Raw genomic sequence first — 21668 nt, 5'->3', positions numbered from 1 at the left:
TGCAAAGTTATCAAGAGAATTATTCTCAGTGTGAATCATAATTCATCACAATTACACCCCCCCCCCCAATTAACTCATGAGAACATTTCTCATTATGACTTTTTACTCAACATTGGCAGAAACAGACTTCCATGATTAAGTATTAATAAGTATTAATATCTACTAAAATATTTAAGAGCTTTTAGTCTTCCTGAGGCATCCAGGTTTTTTAAACTCTGGGAAACCTGGTTGTTCAAGAACAAAAGAAAAAACAAACTTGAGGGAATGAATTAAAAAAAGACATCTTGATTTTGCTTTGATAGACTTCAAGTGTCTTGAGCTGTAAAGCTTCACTTTGCTGCGCTGTGAATGTACTGAAAAACTCCAGACCTTAAAATGTCTGTGAACCATTCTGAATCAAACATACAATACCCCTTTGGCATAAATGACTGCATTTAATGGTCAGTTCTTAGAATGGCTAACCAGAACAACAAAATATGTGGTATATTTTGGCTTGGTAGTAACTTGTCACAGGCCATCTTTGAAACAAAATCCTACAGGATATTACATTCAACATGCAGTGATTCCATCAGTTTATTTAAATCTTTTTATTAAATTAATAGTCAATGAACACATGGGTAATCCTGCTAAACACTTGTTAATCCCAACAGCAAACTGACCAGGCTGATTCTTTTTTGAAGATGATGATGTTTATCTATGATAAAGTCTCAAGATCCATCATGGATGCAGCTTTTCTCCGTTGTGATATCACACTCAGCTGAAACAGAAAAAGCAGTTTAGAGGGATTCTGTGCACCCCTCAATCCAGCAGCTCTAGAGTACAATAGTTGGTTCCGCAAGTGAAAATCCCATTCAGATTCTCTATTAGGGAAATTCCTGGTGGAAAACTACGCAAAAAAAAATCTCCACCAATCAGAGAATTGTAAATCATGCTTAAAGTGAACAATATAGCGCCCACCCACATCCACTCTGGTTGTGTATGAGCATTATGAAAAACTATTAAATTAAAAAGGACAATTTTAAATTCTCTTTTTTTTCTTTCAAATCAAAAGTCTGTAATGTAATGATCGCCCTTGTAGCCATTTGGTTGGGGTCATGGCTTATAACTCTAAAAAAAATGCTTTTTTAAAATCCCAGTAGGAAAATGACTTCCAGAACCAAGGTTGCTGACAAAGTGAGTGGCCTCGGTTGCATTCAATAGGCAGGAAGTGTGTAAATATCCAGTGTGGAGTGTATACCTGTTGTGATGCACTGGCTGCACGTTGCTCTGCCTGAGTAAGACGTCTCTGTAGATGCATGTTCTTCTCCTGCTGCTCTGAAACCTGCCTCTCATACTAGGGGTAAAAATGACACCACATGACTCACTGAAAACCCCACAGAAATCTAATCACAGCACACATCTTCCGGAGTACAAACAAATCTGCATGCACACACCTCCAGTATCTTCTGATGATCAGCTTCCATCTGAATCTCAAGTTCCTGAGCACGCTGTTTCTGACCTGCAATGACAGTCTTTTTTAATTAAACCTTCCTGATGCTGTGATCCAGACTTCACCTGCTTTATTCAATGAATTCGAATGATATTTAATCAGTAAGCTTGTTAAATAGTAGTTATTTCTCAATACGATTTAATGAGTGGAGCATGAGCATTAAAGGTGTTTTGGGTATCATTCACACCCATTCATCCGTGCAGGATTAATTACACACCGAAGATTAATACTTAGTGGTCTGTCCAGATCACTAACCCTGAACATGAGTAACAGTAATGGACTGTCTTGCCTTAGCAAACAACACTTCTGCTGGATCGGTGCGTGTCAAGTGTGTTTGAACGTTCACCTGAGGCTGCCGAGTTTCTGCTGGAAAGCCTGTGTGAGGTTCTTGGCCTCGTCTTTGTAGCGCCTGATGGTTTTCTGTTGAGCGAGCAGCAGTCTGGTCATACCAGCGCTGGAGTTTTTACTGCTCTCCTCCATCTCTCTCAACCTGGACTCCAAACCCTGCTCCTTCACACACAGCTCCTGCTGCATCGAAGACACCTACATGTGCAAACAAAAATCAGTTAGATGATGTTCTTCTATTTTTATGCTTCTGTTTTTCCATTAATTTATGTTACTCAAGGTTTTTTGCACTGAAACTTGTATTCATCTGAAAGAAGAAAGTCATATAAACCTAGGATGACTCGAGGGTGAGTAAATCATGGGGTAATATTCATTTTGAAGTAAATATCCCTTTTAGGGCAAATGACAGCTTTGTATGACATATATATATATATATATATATATATATATATATATATATATATATATATATGAGAAAGTAATTATTTGTAACCTGTTGTTTGGCACGTCTCTGAGCGAGCGCACACAAATTTGCGCAGTGCTTCCATGTCTCTGTGCAGCTGCTGGTTCTCCTGCTGCAGCAGGAGTCTCTCTTCACTGACAGCTGTGATTCCTCTCTTGCACTCGTCAGCCCGGACTGCAGCTTCCGCACCTCCTCCTGACAGCTCCTCCGAATACCTACACAAACACCAGGGAAGGCAGTTAACTATTATAGATGCACCCCTGTATTTGCTCTCTGTCTAGTGTATGAGCGAGTGTGTATGTGTGTTCTCACTCCAACTCCATCTTCATCATCTTGTTTTTTGTGCTGTCTAGTGGGAGTTGTGTTTCGTCCTCCAGTCGCTCAGCATTTAAACATCTGATGTAGAGCCCCCATCTTCCTCATATTAATTTTAAAAAATTAATTTATTATTAGTATTTTTTTTAAAGACATTTGTTATGCTTACCATGGGTGCACTGTTTAACTAACAAAAAATAATATATTGTGAAATATTTGTACAATTTAAAATAACTTATATTTTAGTAATTTATTTCTGTGATGGAAGCCATTATGCCAGTCTTTAACGTCACATGATCATTCAGAAAATAATCACTCTCCCTTTAATATAGTATAGTATATAAGTATAGAAAAGAATCACCCCTCTTTAAAATAATTAAATTTTGTTGCTTTTCAGTCTGAAATGAAGACAGACACAGTTTTTGTTTTATCCAGCTTGTCAGAAAAAAAAAGAAAAAATTCAGAATCATTTAGTTGAAATAAAGGATCACCCCTTTCCTAAACCGGCTTGTAAACTCAATCAGATGTAGCTAATCACCTTATCAATAGCACACAAAGCTACTTGACTTTCAACTGTGATCAGCTGTGGTCATTTAAATTAGCTCGGCATGAAAATAACTTTCCTAGAGCATTTCAGTCCTTGGTAGTGCAACTGAAGCAAACAATCAACTATGGGTGTCAAGGCACTGTCAAAAGATTGCCGGGAAAAAGTTGTAGACAGGCACAAGTCAGGAGATGGATCCAAAAAACTTCAAAGGCTTTATCAATGCCTAGAAGCACAGTGGAGTCTATTATTAAAAAAGTGGAAGGTATCTGGTACAACACAGACCCTCCCTGGATCAGAACATCACTCCAAACTGGATGAAAGAGCCAGGAGGAAACTGCTCAGAGAGGCGACCAAGAGGCCTACAGCAACTCTGAAGCAGTTGCAGGAATTTATGACAAAGACTGGTCATTGTGTGCATGTGACAACAATATCACAAATTCTCCACAAATGTGAAAAAAATATGAAAAAGCCACTCTTCAAGAAAGGCCACATGCAGTAACGACTGAGCTTTGCCAAAACACACCTTTACGATTCTGAGGCAGATGAGACTAAAATTGAATTATTTGGCCTCAACACCAAACAATATGTCTGGCAGAAATCCAATACAGCTTTTGCCATTTTGTCAAATCATGCCCAGTAACACTCCTTAACTGTGATATCACAGCAACATACAGTCTTGGTGCATTTAATTATTTGTAGGTAAAAAAATGCATTTATCTGTACCTTTTCCAGCTCCTCTTCCAAAGCTTTACTTTCCCGATGGGCTCTTTCAATCGGTGTTTCTTTATCGGCACATTCCTACACACACAACCATAAGAGATAATCTTGATATGCACTGGTGACAGTTGAAGCTATACACATCTGTTCATATGCTGATGAAAGTGTCACCAGTTGCAAGGCAGAGAGCTCCTCAGCCATTCGATGAATCTGAACGTTACACTGCTTACGGAAACTCTCAACCTATAAAAGGAAGAGAAGAAAACATTCAGAATGAGATGCAAATAACAACGTATGCACACTGTGATCACATATTAGATGAATGTCCAAATGCTAAAATTAGAAACTAGAAGGATGCTGATTTGACTGTGCTACAACCATGCTGTGCCAGTGCTAACAGTCAGGCTATTTTTGGCTGTAGAGCTTTTCAGCGTTCACAGAAGTACATTTGCTTATAATCTTTAACACTGTGCCATTGGAAAAAAAAAAATTAGATTTCGTGTCAGAAGTGCAAGTGAAAAATCAAAGACTTGCCAAACAGAAACACAACGGCGTAAAACATGGGTAACATTGGCGATGCTTTTACAAGATGGGGGAATTTGATGGAATGTTTCAGTTTGAACTGAGACGCTGAACTTGAGTTTCTTTGACAGTTAATCTAAACCTCATTAAAGTCAAATTTGATGGTGTCTACCCTGACTAAGGACCATCATACCTAAAATATTGTATAGGTAGTCTCAGAGCCTAATTTACCATGTCTAAGAGTAAACCTGATGCCTCAAGCTCATTCTTTTGCAAATCCTTTTGCTAAGTTCAAGAACACTGGAAGCGCTCACCTCTTTCCTGCTGAGCATGGCAGAATCCTGGATCAGCTGCTTCATGGCATCTTTCATCTTCTCCAGCAATTCTGCTCTTGGTTTCTCCCTCAGCTGAGCCTAGAGTAACATACACACACCAAAGTTATTTTAGGTTATGTGCAGTCAGGTAGGTATAGAAGAGCACCTGCGTTGGTCTCGTGTGGTGTGTTTATTTGGAGCGTGACCTGCTCTCTCTGAAGCGAGGCCTCCTCAGCCAGCTGGATGGAGTTGCGGAGGCGACTGAGGGCTTCAAATTTCTCCTCTTCCAGAGAGGTGCAGAGACCCTGCAGTTCTCCCATTTACCGCTCACTATCCGTCTGCTTCCTGTGCACTGACTCAGACTCCTGCATTGCAGCTTGAAGTCTGAAAAAAAAAATCCCTATTTTCATATCTATCTATCTAAATCTCATTATAAATGTATTCATCGTTTCTTTTTTACTTTCATTCAACCTTGCTGAATGTTAACTATTAAAATTTACCAAAAAATAAATAATTCAGACTCAAAACATTTAACACAGTAGTGTATAATGGATACATCTAACAAAACATCTATCAAAACACTAGCTATCACAATGAAATCATAACCTTCACCTGGCCTCTAGGTGCTTCAGTGCTGCTTGTAGCTGTTGTAGTCTCTGATCAGATGCTTCTTCTCTACCCTGAGCTTCTGCTGCATCCTCTTCCTGCACCATTACACAGACATGACATTAGAGAACATTTATATGAGCACAAAAATAGCAACATTAACAGCGTATGCAATTTTCTGTCTCTCACCCTCCTCTGCATCTGATTCTGGACATTCTGCAGGAGTCTGGTCACCTCCTCCACTTTAGTCACAGAAGATCTCTGCTCGAGCTTAGCATGCCTGAAACGTCACACAAAAATAAACATATGAAGTTGACCTTTCAGTACTTTCTAAACCAATGAGGGAAAGGGATCAAAAATGCACTACAGTCTTTTAAAATCAGAAAGATTTGGTGGTATGCATTTCAAGAACAGTGAGAAAAACTACTTTCATTCTTCTGACGTAAATGTTGACTGCACTAAAGTTGTGTTAGAATCTTGACAAACACACTGAGCTTACTGAACTATACACACAGGAGCCAAGCAGAACTCGAGTCAAGGTTAAGTCATGAAGAGTTGGCCATCTGGAACGCTACCTGAGTTGGCTGCGTACTGTAACTCCTCCAGCACACTGCTCTGTTCCGCCACCGTTTTCGGAAACTGCTGATTGGTCTGAGTGTGACAGGACAGACATGAACGCCGGCCGCGCATAACCCCAAAAACACACACTGCAAGGCAATTCACAAGGACGAAGGAGAGCATATGTGACCTTGGAGAACTTTAACCAGATCTAGGCTTAACGGTTCTTGACTACGCCACCTGGTGCCTCTCACACCAAGATATAATTTGCTTATTAACTGCTGAATACCTAACCTAAGGCAAGCAGGTTCATAGAAATACACCAAAAGATGAACTAAACAGGGACGTGCTTTCAGTAAAAGAATAAGACACTTTATTAGTAGATGGTACAATTAAAAAAACCACACAGTCATGGTAAAGGCACAGTAGTTGCAACCAAAAGACTTGGCTCACAGAGGATGACCAGGACTGGTATTGGCTGCTACCAGGAACCTATAATTAGAAGTGTAACAGGGCCATATTAATTCACTGTCAGGATAGGTTACCTGTCCGGGACAAACATGAAGTTCAAACGTGCTCTAAACTCTGGTGCCTACAGTCAAAAGCATACACACACACACCACGCACACACATAGGCACAACCACTGCAAACAAGTGATGCAATCAATATTGTGAGGTGCAGTTTACCACTACAATACAAGGTGCAGTGCATGAAGATGGACCCAGGAACCTCTCCTATAAGCAGCTGCTTTAATACTCTGGAAAAAGATGGAAGGCAAAGTTGTTATCACTAGCAAGATGGATAAGGTATACAGCTAGACAGAATCTTAAGACTATGTATACTACTGGAACAGCCAATACCACAACGGTCCGACAGGGGCACTAGACAAAGGCCACAACAAAATAACTAAAAAGAAAGAAAAGAAAATATAAAAAGGCACAGCTATCAATACACTTAATTTAGGCAAGGCAAACCAGCAGGAGAAATCTGTCTCCATGTAACATACGAGATGACCAGTGGAAAAGGAGCCCTTGTGCCAATCTTCACGATCCTACATAAGTTACACACAGTAGATTTAATACTTTCTATCAAGGGTTAATTGTTAACACAGCCATGCATTATCAGGACAACACAAACTCATTTTACACGTGTTCAAAGCTAGCATACTGACTAACACACTGGTTCTACCCATGACAAATGTTTACCTTTTAGATGCTGTGTCTTAATTGTGGTACAGCTACCCGGCAGTGTGCAAATATGCTTAAACCACAAAGCATGTCCAACAATGACACCCACGTAATAAAGCAGTAAAATGCACACAAGTACCTTCAGTAGTACACCGCATGACTACCCGGAAGCGTCTGGCAATCGGTCCAACACCTATTTTCCAATGACCCAGTGTTAAACGAACAATACCAAATGCTTAGCCTGCTAAATGGAATAGAGATCTACAAATACCTTGATTACACGAAGGAGCCACACATCCACACCGCAACAAAACTGTAGACCAGGGAATCTCTCTTAACCAAACAGTGTAGACTGTTATATAGCACCCAGCCTGGCACCATGATATCAGAGGGCTACCATAGCTGCAGAGGGACAAACTTCACCCAGACAGTGACTACTCTGCCGGTTACAAACAGTTTGGAGGTCGAGATGAGATAAGTGTGAAAAAGGTGGGTGTGTGAGAGCTACACTGCTCATTAAATATTCAGGAATAGAGTAGTATTTCTCTTCACAACCAACACACACACACACACACACACACACACACACACACACACGCACACACGCACGCACGCACGCACGCACGCACGCACACACACACACACACACACACACACACACACACACACACACACACAAGGCTAAACAATGAATAACACTCACTCAAACAGGTGGTGTCCAGACTAGTGTGAAAAAAAAGTGTGTGACTAAGACAGTACAAGGATTAGGCCTATAAAACCATTGCATAACAACTCACTGTACATGGCACTGGCATCCCTAATAAAAACCTTTCATAATTATAATTATATATATATATAAATATATAAATATATTTCCTAACATAATATTTTGGGGTAAAACATACTTTTCAGAGGGGCTTAATTTTATTCCGCCTAGATCTGACTGGATCATGAAAAACGGCCGATGACATATATGTGGGATAATGTACTATAATGTATAAAGAGGGTTTATTTACTAAACACACACACACACACACACACACACACACACATATATATATATATATATATATATATATATATATATATATATATAGACATTAAATATTGTAATTATATGATTATGTGCAAACAAATAGACTGCAAGTGAGAGAGGTAAAAAAAAAAAAAAAAAAGAAAAAAAATCTATTATTTTAAAGGTGGAGAAAGTCATTACATTTTGTGAAAAATCATGGTTAATAATTTTATTCTAATAAAATATTCAAAATTATTTAATTTGAATAAAACCGATTACAATAAACAAAAAAAAAACAATGGCCAATTCACAATAAAACTGGAAAGTACAGTAGATTTAGATTTGAACCAGTATTGTTTTCATATTGAAAGAGACGGTCTTACTGATTCCAGCTTCTGATTGGTCAGCTGGAGCTTCTGGGTGTGTTGCTGAATCTGTGCCAGCTGATTCTAAAACAGCACAGTGATTGTCAGAAAGAGAACAGACATTTCAATATTTAATTAATGTGTATTATAATAAGTTTCAAGCCATAATCAAGCTAATACTTTACAGCCAACAGCTAATATTGAATTTATATATTCAAATAATTCAGCCCGCCATGCCTTCTGGTCTATGCATAATTGTTGGCAAGTGCCGCGGGCCTGTTTGCTCTGTTAATGGTGCCTGTATGTAGTTAAACACTGCCCTCAAGTGTTCAATTATCATATTACACATGCCAGAAATAAGTGAGAAAATGTAAGAGGATACTGAACTGTTTTCAGACATCAAATATGAATATGGACACTTAATATTTGCTAAATCTGTTCCTGTGGCTCAATGGTAGAGCATTGCGTTAACAGAGAAAAAAGGTTGTGGGTTCTATTCCCAGGGAACACATACAGGTAAAAAAAAAAAAAGGGTCTAGCCTGAATGCACTGTATGTCGCTTTGGATAAAAGCGTGTGCTAAATGCATAAATGTAAATAATTATAAATCTGTCAAGTTTAAAAAGAAAACCTATGACCTCCTACATGCATTATAAATAGACTGAACTTGAACATGTGAAAGTGTTAATATGTAAGCACTCTAACCTGCATGTGCTGTCGTTCAACTGCATGTATTTGTCCATCACTCATGGAGCTCTGGTACTGTGTCTGAAGTCGATCCAACTCTTGTGAAGCTGTCTGCCACATTCGAAGAGCACGTTCTTTCTCCTGCAGATACACAAATCGAAGATAAACATACTATGATTGTGGCCTTTCATGAATGTGTATCTAATCCTCTCTCTGAATACCACTGCTATCTGATATGCAATGTTAGAGTATAGAAACAATGTTAAATGAATTGATACATTTACCCTGCAGCTCAACTTGTAGAGCATGGCATTATCAAGCTAGCAATGCCACGCTCATGAGATTTATTGGCAGGGACTACACACATTTCTCTTGCACTAAAGTTTTTTTTTTTTTTTTTTTTTTGAAAAGCAGGTTCAGGGTTGAAGAGTGCTTCAACAACTTCTGAAGAAAAAATAAATAAATAAGCGAAGCTCAATAAACATGATTTAATTACAGTAACTGAAGGGACTTATATTTTAGTATAAATACACTTAATGCAAGAGGATTATATAACTAGCAATTATAGTTTTTACATGTTTTGGCTATGACTAAATTAATTTTTGAGGCAAACTGACTCGTTTTTATAAAAGCATTTTAAAATGTCAAATGTCTGCAAATACTGCAAATAATAAAAAAAGTATTAATACAAATGAATTGCTGAATTCAAACTGATTAATTAAAATGGACAGTTTGCAAAAACTGATTTGCATGAAAGAATCATATTCCCAGATCTATCGGCCATTTTGCTAATGAGTTTTAAACCAGAGATGCTATTAAAATATTTTAGCTCTCGTAATTTTTTCCAAGACAAGGAGTGGAAACTAGCAGTTTTGCAGTATTTACAATATTGCATATTTTGAATTGGCAACATCATTTTGAATATATAAATTATATTGTATTATATAACCGATAGATATAATATAATATAGCTACGTAGTTACTATTCTCCTTTTAACTATTTACAGATAATTACTTCTAAGTTAATTAAGAAATTAGAATCGTGAATATGAATTGGAAAGTCCACAAACTCAAAAAAAAAGAATCACTTGAGACTTGACTTGAACTGATGTGCTCTCTAGAGAGGTACAGATGTGATTTGCAATATAACGTTCTGATGAACTGCTCCCTAAAGGAGGGCTATGTCAGGTTGAAAGTGGAACGCTTGATGAGTGACACTAATATCTCATTACTCTGTAATGTCAAGTGTTGATATGTAATCCTCAGGAGCACCTGGAGCGTACTCCACGCTGATTATAACCCATTTCTTCCACACAACACAACCCGCGTCATCTCATCACCAATTAGCTAAAGAACGGGGCTTTAAAAGCAGAAATAACCCTGGATCACTCCTCGAGTGAGAATACAAGGCCAGGAAAGTGCCTGTGGGCTTGTGGTGGCACAGACTGACTCATGGGAGTTTAGAGGTGGTTTTGGAACAGGTCTAGCTATTCACCTCAATGGCACACTTGACCTGCTCCTCTAGATTGCTAATGGCGACTGCTACCACTGTCACATCTCCTCCTGTTTCAGCGGACAGAGACTGCAACTGCTTTTCAATGGACATTTTCTGCTCTGCATGAAGCCTGTGAATAAAAATGTATATACACAGTTAATGCAAAAGGTCAACCTTCGTAAACCTATTATCTGTGGACATGCTTTAATTTGCACAAAAATAGAATATATTCTCAAAGTTCAATAATAAAAAGATTTACAAAACAGAAATGGTCAAGATCTCCAAAGTGGGTTTAATTATGCGCTCAATACTAGGTTGGGGCTCCTTTTGCACAAATGACTGTTTCAGTGCGGCGTGGCATGGAGGCGATCAGCCTGTGGCACTGCTGAGGCGTTATTAAACCCCAGGTCGCTTTGATAGCAGCCTTCAGCTCCTCTGTATTGTTTGTCAGATGTTACTTATCTTCCTCTTCACAATACCCCACAGATTCTCTCTGAGGTTCAGGTCAGTTGGGTTGGATGGCCAATCAAGCACAGTAATATCAAGGTCAGCAAACCACTTGGAAGTGGTTTTTACACTGTGGGCAGGTGCTAAATTCCTGATGCAAAATGAAATCAGCATCTCCATGAACCTTGTCAGCAGATGGAAGCATAAAGTGCTCCAAAATCTCCAGGTAGATGGCTGCATTGACTTTGGACTTGATAAAACACAATGAACCAACACCAGCAGACCTTACGGCACCCCAACTCATCACTGACTTCAGAAACTTCACACTGGACTTCAAGCATGCAACCATGTTCTAAACTAGCTCAGGAGGTACCCAGTATTTATACTCAAAATTAACTAATCAAGCTCAAAATTGAATATTTAGATTTTTTTTGAGATACTGAATTTTTTATTTTCCTAACCTGTAAGTCGTAACCATCAGAATTAAAACAAATTCTGAACAGTTAAACTGAGAACTGTTCTTCAGGTCCTGCAGATTCTTCAGTTTTCCAGCTACTTTCACATATTTGAACCCTTTCCAGCAGTGACTGTATGATTTTGAGATACATCTTTTCACTCTGAGGACAACTGAGGCACTCAAACACAACTAATAAAAGAGGTTCAAACGTTCACTGATGCTCCAGAAGGAAACAAGATACATTAAGAGTTGGGGGTGAAAACTTTTGAACACAATGAAGATGTCCAAATTTTGTTGACATATTTTTTGTCTTGTGGACTATATGCAAACATCTTTTATGTAAAATATCTTACTCAGGATAGTACTAAATAAAAAAAAGAACATGCATTTAGTATGATCTCTCTTATCTTTTGAAAATTATTCACATTTTCAGATTCTGCAAGGGGTTCCTAAACTTCCGCATGCCACTGTATATGTTTAATATGTTTCAATTTTGCCATCTTCCCATTAATTATATTAGTGGTTTTTAAGAAAATAAATCTTTTATATTTATTCAGAGGAGGTGTACTCATTTATGGTGTGCACTGTGTGTGTGTGTATGTATATATACAGTACAAATCAAAACTCTGGAAACATTACTAGTTTTAATGTTTTTGAAAGAAGTTTCTTCTGCTCATCAAGCCTGCATTTATTTGATCAAAAATACAGAAAAAAAATGTAATATTGTGATATATTATTACAATTTAAAATAATTGTTTTTAAATTTATTATACTTTAAATTATCATTTATTTCTGTGATGCAAAGCTGAATTTTTAGGATCATTATCACATGATCCTTTAGAAATCATTCTAATATGATGATTCATTATCAAAGTTGGAAACAGTTCTGCTGCTTAATATTTTTTCAGAACATGTGATACTTTTTTAGGATACTTTGATGAATAAAAAAAAAAAAAAAAAAAAAAAAAGCTATGTTTTTAAAATATAAATATTTTGTAATACCAATATACACTACTGGTCAGTAATTTGGTGTCAGTAATTATTTTTCTCTTCTTTTTAAATAAAAAATGTTCATCAAATATATTAGACAGCAGAACTGTTTCCAACACTCATAATAAATCAGAATATTAGAATGATTTCTAAACGATCATGTGATAGACTGGATGTTACATGTGACACTGAAGGCTGGAGTAATGATGCTGAAAATTCAAACTTATTATAGGACAAGTTCACTTGACTTGGAATTAAAATGCAATTTAAAGCTGACAGCATTAAATCGGCCACATCAAGCCCAGACAGTAGTTAAACCGCACTGTAATATGAGCATTTATGTGGTGTAAGTGTTTGTGTAGGGTAGCATAGTGAAAGCCTTCATGCACTGAGTACCTGATAGAACTTGAGCTGCATCTCCATTTGTTGTATGTGCCTGTCATATTCTTCAATTAGAGGAGCCATTAGACTGAAAACACAGACTGAAGTCAGAAAACATCAAAATACATTTAAGATTACAGGCTATTAACATTTAGAGTCCAATAATATTGGATTACTTTACAGTACAATTATAATAATACTGTAATTACAGTACACCACTTATTATATATATATATATATATATATAATAAAAAATATTATAATTTCATATGTATTACATAATAAAGTATATTTTATAGAAAGCTAGGTCATACGTATATGTATACACACACACACACACACACACACACACACACACACACACACACACACACACACACACACACACACACACAATAAAAAAAGGTCAAAGGTAAGAAAAATAAACAGAACATTCATAACAATGTGTCTCTTCAAGTTCAGTACAAGTTTGAGCCACTCTTTCAAATTGAGATTATTTACAGCGGTACGGTGTTCATGAAAAGGTTTTTTGACTTTTAATTAATAACTGGATGCATGATTAAAATATTAGTGAACTTCAGCTAGAGGTTGTAGTAGTAGGTTTTTAATTGGCTGTAGAGACTCACCCTCTGTCTGAGCGCCAGGGAGCTGCAGATTCCATGACCAGAACACCAGTCTTATAAAAAAACAACAACAAAAAAAAAGATTGAATTTTTGGTCTACACACAATATTCCAAGAGGCTTTATTCAGGATTTCTGCAGGCTTTACAAAGTTAAATTAAGACTTTTAAGACCAAGAAAAAAAAAAAAAAAATCTACACAAATTTACATTTTAAAGGGATAGTTCACTCAAAAATTTAATTTCTGTCATCATTTACTCACCCTCATGTCGTTCCAAACCTGTATGAGTTGCTTATTAGGGGCCAAGCACCGAAGGTGCGTAGGCACCTATTGTAATCGTTGGCGTTATTATTCTTCTTCTTCTTCCGCCGCAAGTCTATGGCAGCCCATAGAACCGATTGCGGGAAAGTTGTATAAGTCCCAACATTAACTATAGCAAATTTGAAGTTTCTAACTCCTACTCTCTAGCGCCACCACTTGTCCAAACTTTCAATGTTTGAATGCTAATAACTTTTGAACCGTAAGCCAGAAAATGGAAATTCTTTTTTCCTCTGAATCCTTGGCTCATGCCAAGTCGAATGAACCCCAAAATTCAAAATTGCAAGGTTTAGTTTTTTCGCTATTTTAATTTTTTTTAAAAACATACTTTTTCGAACTCGTCCTAGACGGTTAGTTCGATCTTGACGAAAATTGGCTCATATCATCTTCAGACCATGCTGGCAAAAAGTTATGGAATTCAAGTTGATTCGTCCAACTGTTGTCGAATGACACGTAAACAAATTTGACAAAAAGCACGAAAAAATGCATGTGAGGCTATATCTCGGCAACGGTTTGGCATATTGAGACCAAACTTGGTGTGTGTTATAACAAGCATGTCCTGAGCCTACCTGCAGTGTTTCGACGCAGCGCCACCTAGTGGTCAGGAGATATGAAAAATGAAATGAAAATATTTTTGCTTATAACTTCCGAATGGTTTGGCCAAAAATCACAAAACTGGTCTCTTTAGATTCGGTGGGTCATGTTGAGTCGAATGATATCCAATTTTCCCGTGTCAGACAATTTTAGGCGTCTGCCATTTTGAATTACGCTTTAAAATGCTGTATTTTTTGAACGCATTACCGTATCGTTACGCAAATAATTACAAAAATGTTCGGCTCCATGCCCTGAAGGTACTCAAAAAGTTTGGTGGCGGCGCCACCTTGTGGTCAAAAGTTATAATGAAATATCTAAAAATGCTAATAACTTTTGAGTAAATTACACTATTTAAATGAAAATCATCTCTCTATATTCTCTGGGTCATGCCGAGAGCATCGATACCAATTATGCGAAAATTGGCCATACTTCCTGTCCGCCATTTTGATAAATGTTAAAAACCTACTTTTTCGAACTCCTCCTAGACCGCTAGTCTGATATTCACCAAATTTGACGTGGATCATCTTCAGACCATGCTGGCCAAAATTTATGGATTTCGTGTCGATATACGAAACGGTTCTCATTTAGCGCATCAACGAATTTACTGGAAGGGTGCCAAAATGCATTTGAGGCTGTATCTCTGCAATGCTTTGACATATTTGCACCAAACTTTGTATCTGTCATTGTCACCTCACACTGACCATGCCACATCAATTTGGTAACAGCGCCACCTATTGGTCAAGAGCAATAAACCATGAATTAATGGTTAATTATTAGACTTATTAAAATGCTAATAACTTTTTATTGCATTAGCCAAATGCAATAAAACTGGTCTCAAAATATTCCCTGGCTTCTGCCGATAACATAGATACCAAATATGCCAGTGTATGCTGAACATCCGGTCCGCCCTTTTTATTTATGTTGAAAACCTACTTTTTCGAACTTCCCATCAACCGTAGGTCCGATTTTCACCAAATTCGAATCAGATGATCTTCAGACTATGCTGACACAAAGTTATTGATTTTGTGTTGATAGACAAAACCGTTTTCACATACCACCGCGACGAAATTAAGGCATCATGCCAAAATGACACTTCAGGCTGTATCTCTGCAATGCTTTAGCATATTGACACTGAAATTTGTGTGTGTCATTGACAAATCACACAGAACTCACCAAAATGATTTGATTACAGCGCCACCTGTTGGTCAAACGTGATAGGCCAATTAATCAAATTACTAGTGGCTGTATTTATGATTTTTCAGCCTTTTCAATTGCAATAATCTTAAAAATGCTGTAATTGCTTATTGTTGCATTTGGTGTGATTATCCATGTCATGCTTAGCTCCTCAATTTGCTGGTGGAGTGCTTGGCCCCGTAATTGCTGCTTGCAGCTATATTTATTATTGCTCTTATGTGAGGATATAAGATATTTTGAAGATTGCTGGTAATCAAACAGTTGGTGGCTGCCATTGACTTCCATAGTAGGAATAAAAATTACTACGGAAGTCAATGGCAACCACCATCTTCAAAATATCTTCTTTTATGTTCAACATACGAAAGCAACTCATACAGGTTTTGAACTACATGTAAGTACATGTGTGACATGTGTGACAAACAAAAATACTGAGGAAGATATTCATTTTTTATTTGTATTTTTTTAAGTGCATGCAACATTTAATAATAAATAATAATTAAACAGTTAAAGTGTACATATAAACAAAGAAGAGACAGGATAGAAAAAAAAGAGCATTCAAGATGATCCAAGAATAAATGCAAAGAGAAGAAATGAAGAGTTGAGACAAGCAAAGATGAGAATAATAGACGCAAGGTGAGACAGAGAGAAGAGACAAGATAGAGACGCAAAGCAAATACATAAGACAAATGATGAGAGGATGAGAAAAGAGCAGAAAAGACAGGCTTTAATGAAACTAGAAGCGAAGACATTCAGAGAACAATTTAATGTAAAAACGGCTGAACAGTTCTGAATCGGACCCATTTTTCTTGTCTTTATACAATCCTGTTTTTAAAAATGTTGTTTTTTTTGTTCCTAAAGTCATGGAACTAAACATTGATAAATGCTGTGATAAGGGGGGGGGGGGGACTAGATTAAGAAACAGAAAATCATTCAGGAGACAGAGAGAGACTGGATGAGCTCAAATAATATAATACAATTACAGTGAATGCTGACTGAAGCTTTTAGTTCTCACATTCTAACTAACATCTATTGCATTACACAAAGAAGAAAACATACATACATATTTGGAACAACATGAGGGCGAGAATGATAATAGAACTTGTATTTATGTAGCTATTGAACTGTCTTTTACACTTAAAGAATGAATTATGCACCATAGGAGTTTTTTCTGGAGCGCCAGAGCCCTGCTGAGTCCAACACACATACCATGTAGTTTTCAAATAAGCCTGAAGGACCTGATTAGCTGGATCATGTTTGTTTAATTAGGGTTAAAGCTAAATTCTACATGGCTCTGGCCCTCCAGGAACTGAGCTGACACACCTGTTCTACATTATACAACAGATAAAACTGCCATCTAATCATATAACTAACCTGTGATACTGAGGAGGAACTTCATCCTGATATTGACCCAGGACAGAGTTTAGACGATTCACTGATAAAACACCAAACGAAGTTCAAGTGCTGATGAATATGCGTGATTGTAAAACTGTGCATGTCTCTGCACACCCTTAGTTCTGTGATCTAGCCTGTGTTTCAACTTGATCTTGAAGAAACTCGACTTCTTTCTTTTTGCATCTGCAACAGCAATAAACTTTGTAAGGTCAAACTTAACTGCAAACCATATGCTTAGCAAAACTGTATCATCAACATAACTATTATAGCATTTAGTAAGTGGGTCGGCAGGCAGGTTGTACGCAACGGGGAACAATTTGCCTTACTGAAGCAGTCAGTTTAGACACAACCAGCACAAATAATCCCTGGAGACTGTCCTTGTGTAGGAATATTGGTTTACCATTAATTAACTGACTCTGTAGAACCATATCATTTATCATTTTGGTCTAATCGAGTAAACGTACATGATTAAATTAGATTATTACAAAGTTATAGAATCTTCAATAGATTAAATGAAAATGCAAACTTGGTATGTAATCTCAGCAACAGCATTAAGCGTCATTGGTATCCAGGCGGAGATTTGGCTAACTAATGTTTTCATCGCGTAATATGAAATATCATGAAGTAGCAGAAAGACGTAAATAAATGTAAATTTTTAAGGATCGATATCAGGAACCTCCAAATCCTTCCGCCTTGTAGTTTAAGGAGCCTCCCAGCCAATCAGATTCATCTCCACGGACGCGGTGCAACTTATTCAAATGTTCCCTGGAAACTTGGACCCGTCTGCGTTCCGAGCGTTTTATGGAATTCCTGTTTTTCATGGTTCTTGAATTGAGGAACTATAAAAAATGAGGACCCTCGATGTGATGGAATAGGGTAAGACTTTAGTTTACTTAAATATTTTGCTTTCGTTTTTTTTTGTAATACAGACTATACCTCTGACTACAGAAACTTTTGTTGGACGCTTCGTTGATATATGCCAGAAATCAGGAAGTGTTTTTCCCACGATATCAGGGTTTATGATATCAGATGTGTAGCTTATCAATGACTGTTGAACTTTATTTCATATCAGACAGTCCTGTGTCCTGAGCTGGTTAAGATGTATTAGAGCACAGAACTGTGGATATATACTGATACTTAACATTTATATATATATATATACATAGACAAATAAGAAGTATAGCTGTTGAGAACTTTCTTTTAATTCAGCTAGATAGTCATTTATTATTATTTCAGCTCTTGATCGAAGAAAATAAGATTTTACCATGCTCAACAGTGTCTGCGTCGGTTGTATCCTCCTGACTGCAATGGAGTTCCATATCAAGCATACCTGGGACAGCGTACCTGTGGATCATGAGCCGGTAAAGATTCGCTTCTCACCTGGCGAGGATGGATTGTTAATGCAAGTGACTGCTCCTTTCTTTAATGACCCCCCTGCACCAGCCGGACCACCTGGAGAGCCGTTTCCTGGTCTCTGGGATTATGAGGGTATGTTCATCTGTACTATAATTGTGGTCAGATTTGTACATTTTGGTTCATAGAGTTGGTTTCTTACTTTCATGTGAAACAAATCTAAAAAAATAGTGCAGTCAGCTTATTTTGTTGCATATGCACACGCAGCCTTGATCCTTGGACTATCCAGATAATTATCAGATAAGTAAAAGAGATTGAACTTTGGTGGAAACTTGATCGCGAATTAAAGGAAAAGTTTATGAAACACTAATATAAATGTCTACCTTCCACTGTTTTTCTGTAAATTTCCATCTGACAGTTAACAGTTTGTGCTCTTTGACAAATTTTCCAGTGGTAGAGTCATTTTTCCTCAACAACAACACTGAGCAGTATCTGGAGGTGGAAGTCTGCCCGTAAGTTAAGCCTACAGTGTTTTTCAGACACCATGAAGATTTGTCATTGCTAATGTGTAACTGACTTAATGTTTTGATATCACAGACATGGACAACACCTGATTCTGCTACTGAATGGAAAACATAATGCATTTATGGTAATATAATACACATTGTACATCAGTTTATTGTGGTTTTCAGCGTTTACTTTTACAGTTACATTTAGTTATTTAGCAGACACTTTTATCCAAAGCGTTTTATTATTATTTTATATATCTATGTATACACACACACACACACACACACACACACACACACACATATATATTATATATATATATATATATATATATATATATATATATATATAGTATTTTCATGACATTTTTTACCATAAGTGGGTTATTTTGTAATACTTTTTATGCTATTACCCGTTACAGCAACAGCTCCCTCTATTATTCAAAGCCGATATAGAGGGCAACAAGTGGAAGGGAGAAGCACTTCTACCTTGGAGGTACTTCCCTCAGGGCATTAATAAGATGAATTCCTATGCCATCCATGGCTCTGGAGCAGGAAGGACCTATGAGGCTCTGTATCCTGTTCCTAGAGAAGACCTACAAGAAGGACAGGGACCAGACTTGTAAGTTTAGATATCGTAAAATGATTTTGGTTTCCTTTTATTGGATCTTAACATCACCACAATATTATCATTTCTTCTCTCATCTGAACAGTCATCGACTTGAGTATTTTCAAGACTTCACTCTGCAAAGCATCATGGGAGAAGACTGGGTTCAGCCAGAATCTGACCTGTGGGATTTGGCAGACAAATGACCAGCTGAAAATCACAGATGAAGTCAAAACTGGCTTATAACTAGCCTTTTTATGCAGTAATCACTTGCTTCCATTGCTATGTTAGAGCACAAACTCCATTGCAGTCTAATCAAAGTTAATGATGTAGCTTGTTTTAATGTGGGTGTAATGGCAATAAAATGGCTTTTATTGTCACAAATTAATAAATCATTTATCAGAAATGTGGCACTAAACTCAGCAGTAAGTATATTCCATTCAGCACCAAATATATATTCAATATGTAGTAAATGGGAATTTATAATTTTAGACTGAAATGAAAATAACCATTAAATAAAGGAGATGGTACATGTGGAAATGAATCAATTTCTCCTTCTTTATTTTTTTCTGTTTTGGAGCTTGGTAACAGATGTTCTAATTGTAAAATTATGTAGAAAATAATGTAGAAAATCTCTTCAGGTTTTCAACAGAAAATTTAGTAGATATAATTATAATACAATAAATGTGCCTAAACCTTACTCATTATGATTTCTTAAATCCTTTTTTTTATTATTTGGTCTGCTGCAATATTAAATTAGGTCTCGTGAAACCTTGAGTATCTGACAGTAGCTGAAGTATAATATAAAACCTCTTTATAAACAGCCGAGCTTTAACTTCTCTCAACAAACCCATGCGTATAATCAATAGGCGCTTGCGTAAACTACAAATTAGCTGCTAATAAAACGGAACACGGGTTTTTAATTACAGCCGCTGTCCGTTAAATGAATATTAACAGTGACTAATTACCGAGCCGCCGCTCTCGCGCTGCCGAACTCCTGACACGAGCTCTGACTGGAGCGCGCACTGCGGGCGTGAGCTGAATGCGCGCTCGGTACCTGAGAGCGAAGGTCACGGCTAACGAAAGAAGGGCTTTATTAAAAATATTTTTAAATTAGTTCTGTTTTATACAGAAACATTTCTGATATCATAACTTGTTGAAAATGGAACACTTTAAAGGGTCCATGTTACAATGTTATTAGCTCAAACTCAGAGTTTATAGAAACAAGCATCATGTAATCTGTTAATATGTAATTAAATTGCTGGTAAATGTACGTTATGGTAATTTATTTATTAATTATGTTAGTATATGTTAATATGCATTAAATATATACACTTACATAATACGTAGGTTATATTATTTATCTTATATTAATGTGTGTATCATTCATGTTTTAATTACTTATATGTATTAGCCTATAGCATGGATATGTTACTCAAATCCATCTGTAAGGAATGCAGGGAGGCAGGACACATCACTAATATATTTAACATATAAATAAAAACAGAACCCAGAAAGAATCACTTCCAGGCCCATACTCAAATTTCACACAGAGACTCTGAGTAATCACATTTGGAGGAGCAGTTGTTCTCTCCACATGTAATCTATTCACTGGGGCAAATAGCAGAGTACAAATTGCTTCTTGTTAGGAGCAGAGCGAAATCAATCAGATGGCCTTCCACTCATGTTTTTTAAATCGGGGAGAATTTATGCACTGACATTTTATAATTGATAGGAGACCTGTTCAAAACGGAATGGGTAGATTGGGCACTGGCATGTTTTCAGAGGTATTTTTGCTAGCTGAACAGCGTTAGCTATAGGGAAATGGAACTCTTAATACACATTATACACAACCCTGAACACCGAAGGGAGGGGTGAATATTGTCACTCCCTTTTTTAAAAATAAGAATGAATCATGTTTGTTATTTGATTCCATTATATTCCTAATGGACCTGTTTACCTGTCGCTTTTGCCCTTCCCATCCATTTGTCACAGGCAGGTAATATCTGCACTAAAATATTGATTCCTATCTTTTGGAAAACACATTAACAAACAAATGTTTTGAACCTACAATTGTGTCTAGTGGCAATTAACAAAGCCCTTTTCTTTTCTATCAGAGCTAATTTTGATATTTATATTTTTTTCATCACAAAAAATATCAATCATTGCACTCTGAGCTC

The 21668-nt window shown here is 37.0% G+C and overlaps 1 protein-coding gene and 1 pseudogene across 2 annotated transcripts; one reads left to right on the top strand and one right to left on the bottom strand.

The window, feature by feature from the left end:
- Nucleotides 1–414: 414 nt before the first annotated feature.
- Nucleotides 415–10750, bottom strand: LOC132142121 (sodium channel and clathrin linker 1-like; annotated as a pseudogene).
- Nucleotides 10751–17738: 6988 nt separating this feature from the next.
- On the top strand, nucleotides 17739–20032 carry LOC132141833 (UPF0462 protein C4orf33 homolog). 2 transcript variants are annotated; one of them, XM_059551497.1, is made up of 6 exons: nucleotides 17739–17895; nucleotides 18296–18507; nucleotides 18824–18884; nucleotides 18970–19021; nucleotides 19304–19503; nucleotides 19595–20032. In XM_059551497.1, exons 2-6 carry the CDS (start codon nucleotides 18327–18329, stop codon nucleotides 19692–19694), a joined length of 594 nt encoding a protein of 197 aa, XP_059407480.1. In that variant the 5' UTR covers nucleotides 17739–17895; nucleotides 18296–18326; the 3' UTR covers nucleotides 19695–20032. The 2 variants fall into 2 exon arrangements, with proteins under 2 accessions (XP_059407480.1, XP_059407479.1); XM_059551496.1 differs by lacking the exon at nucleotides 17739–17895 and having other exon boundaries at nucleotides 18085–18507.
- The last annotated feature ends 1636 nt before the right edge of the window (nucleotides 20033–21668 follow it).

The sequence above is a fragment of the Carassius carassius genome, chromosome 6 (assembly GCF_963082965.1).
Source record: "Carassius carassius chromosome 6, fCarCar2.1, whole genome shotgun sequence".
NCBI lineage: Eukaryota > Metazoa > Chordata > Actinopteri > Cypriniformes > Cyprinidae > Carassius > Carassius carassius.
Note: the sequence above shows the minus strand (reverse complement) of the source record. Positions and strands in the feature narration are given on the sequence as shown.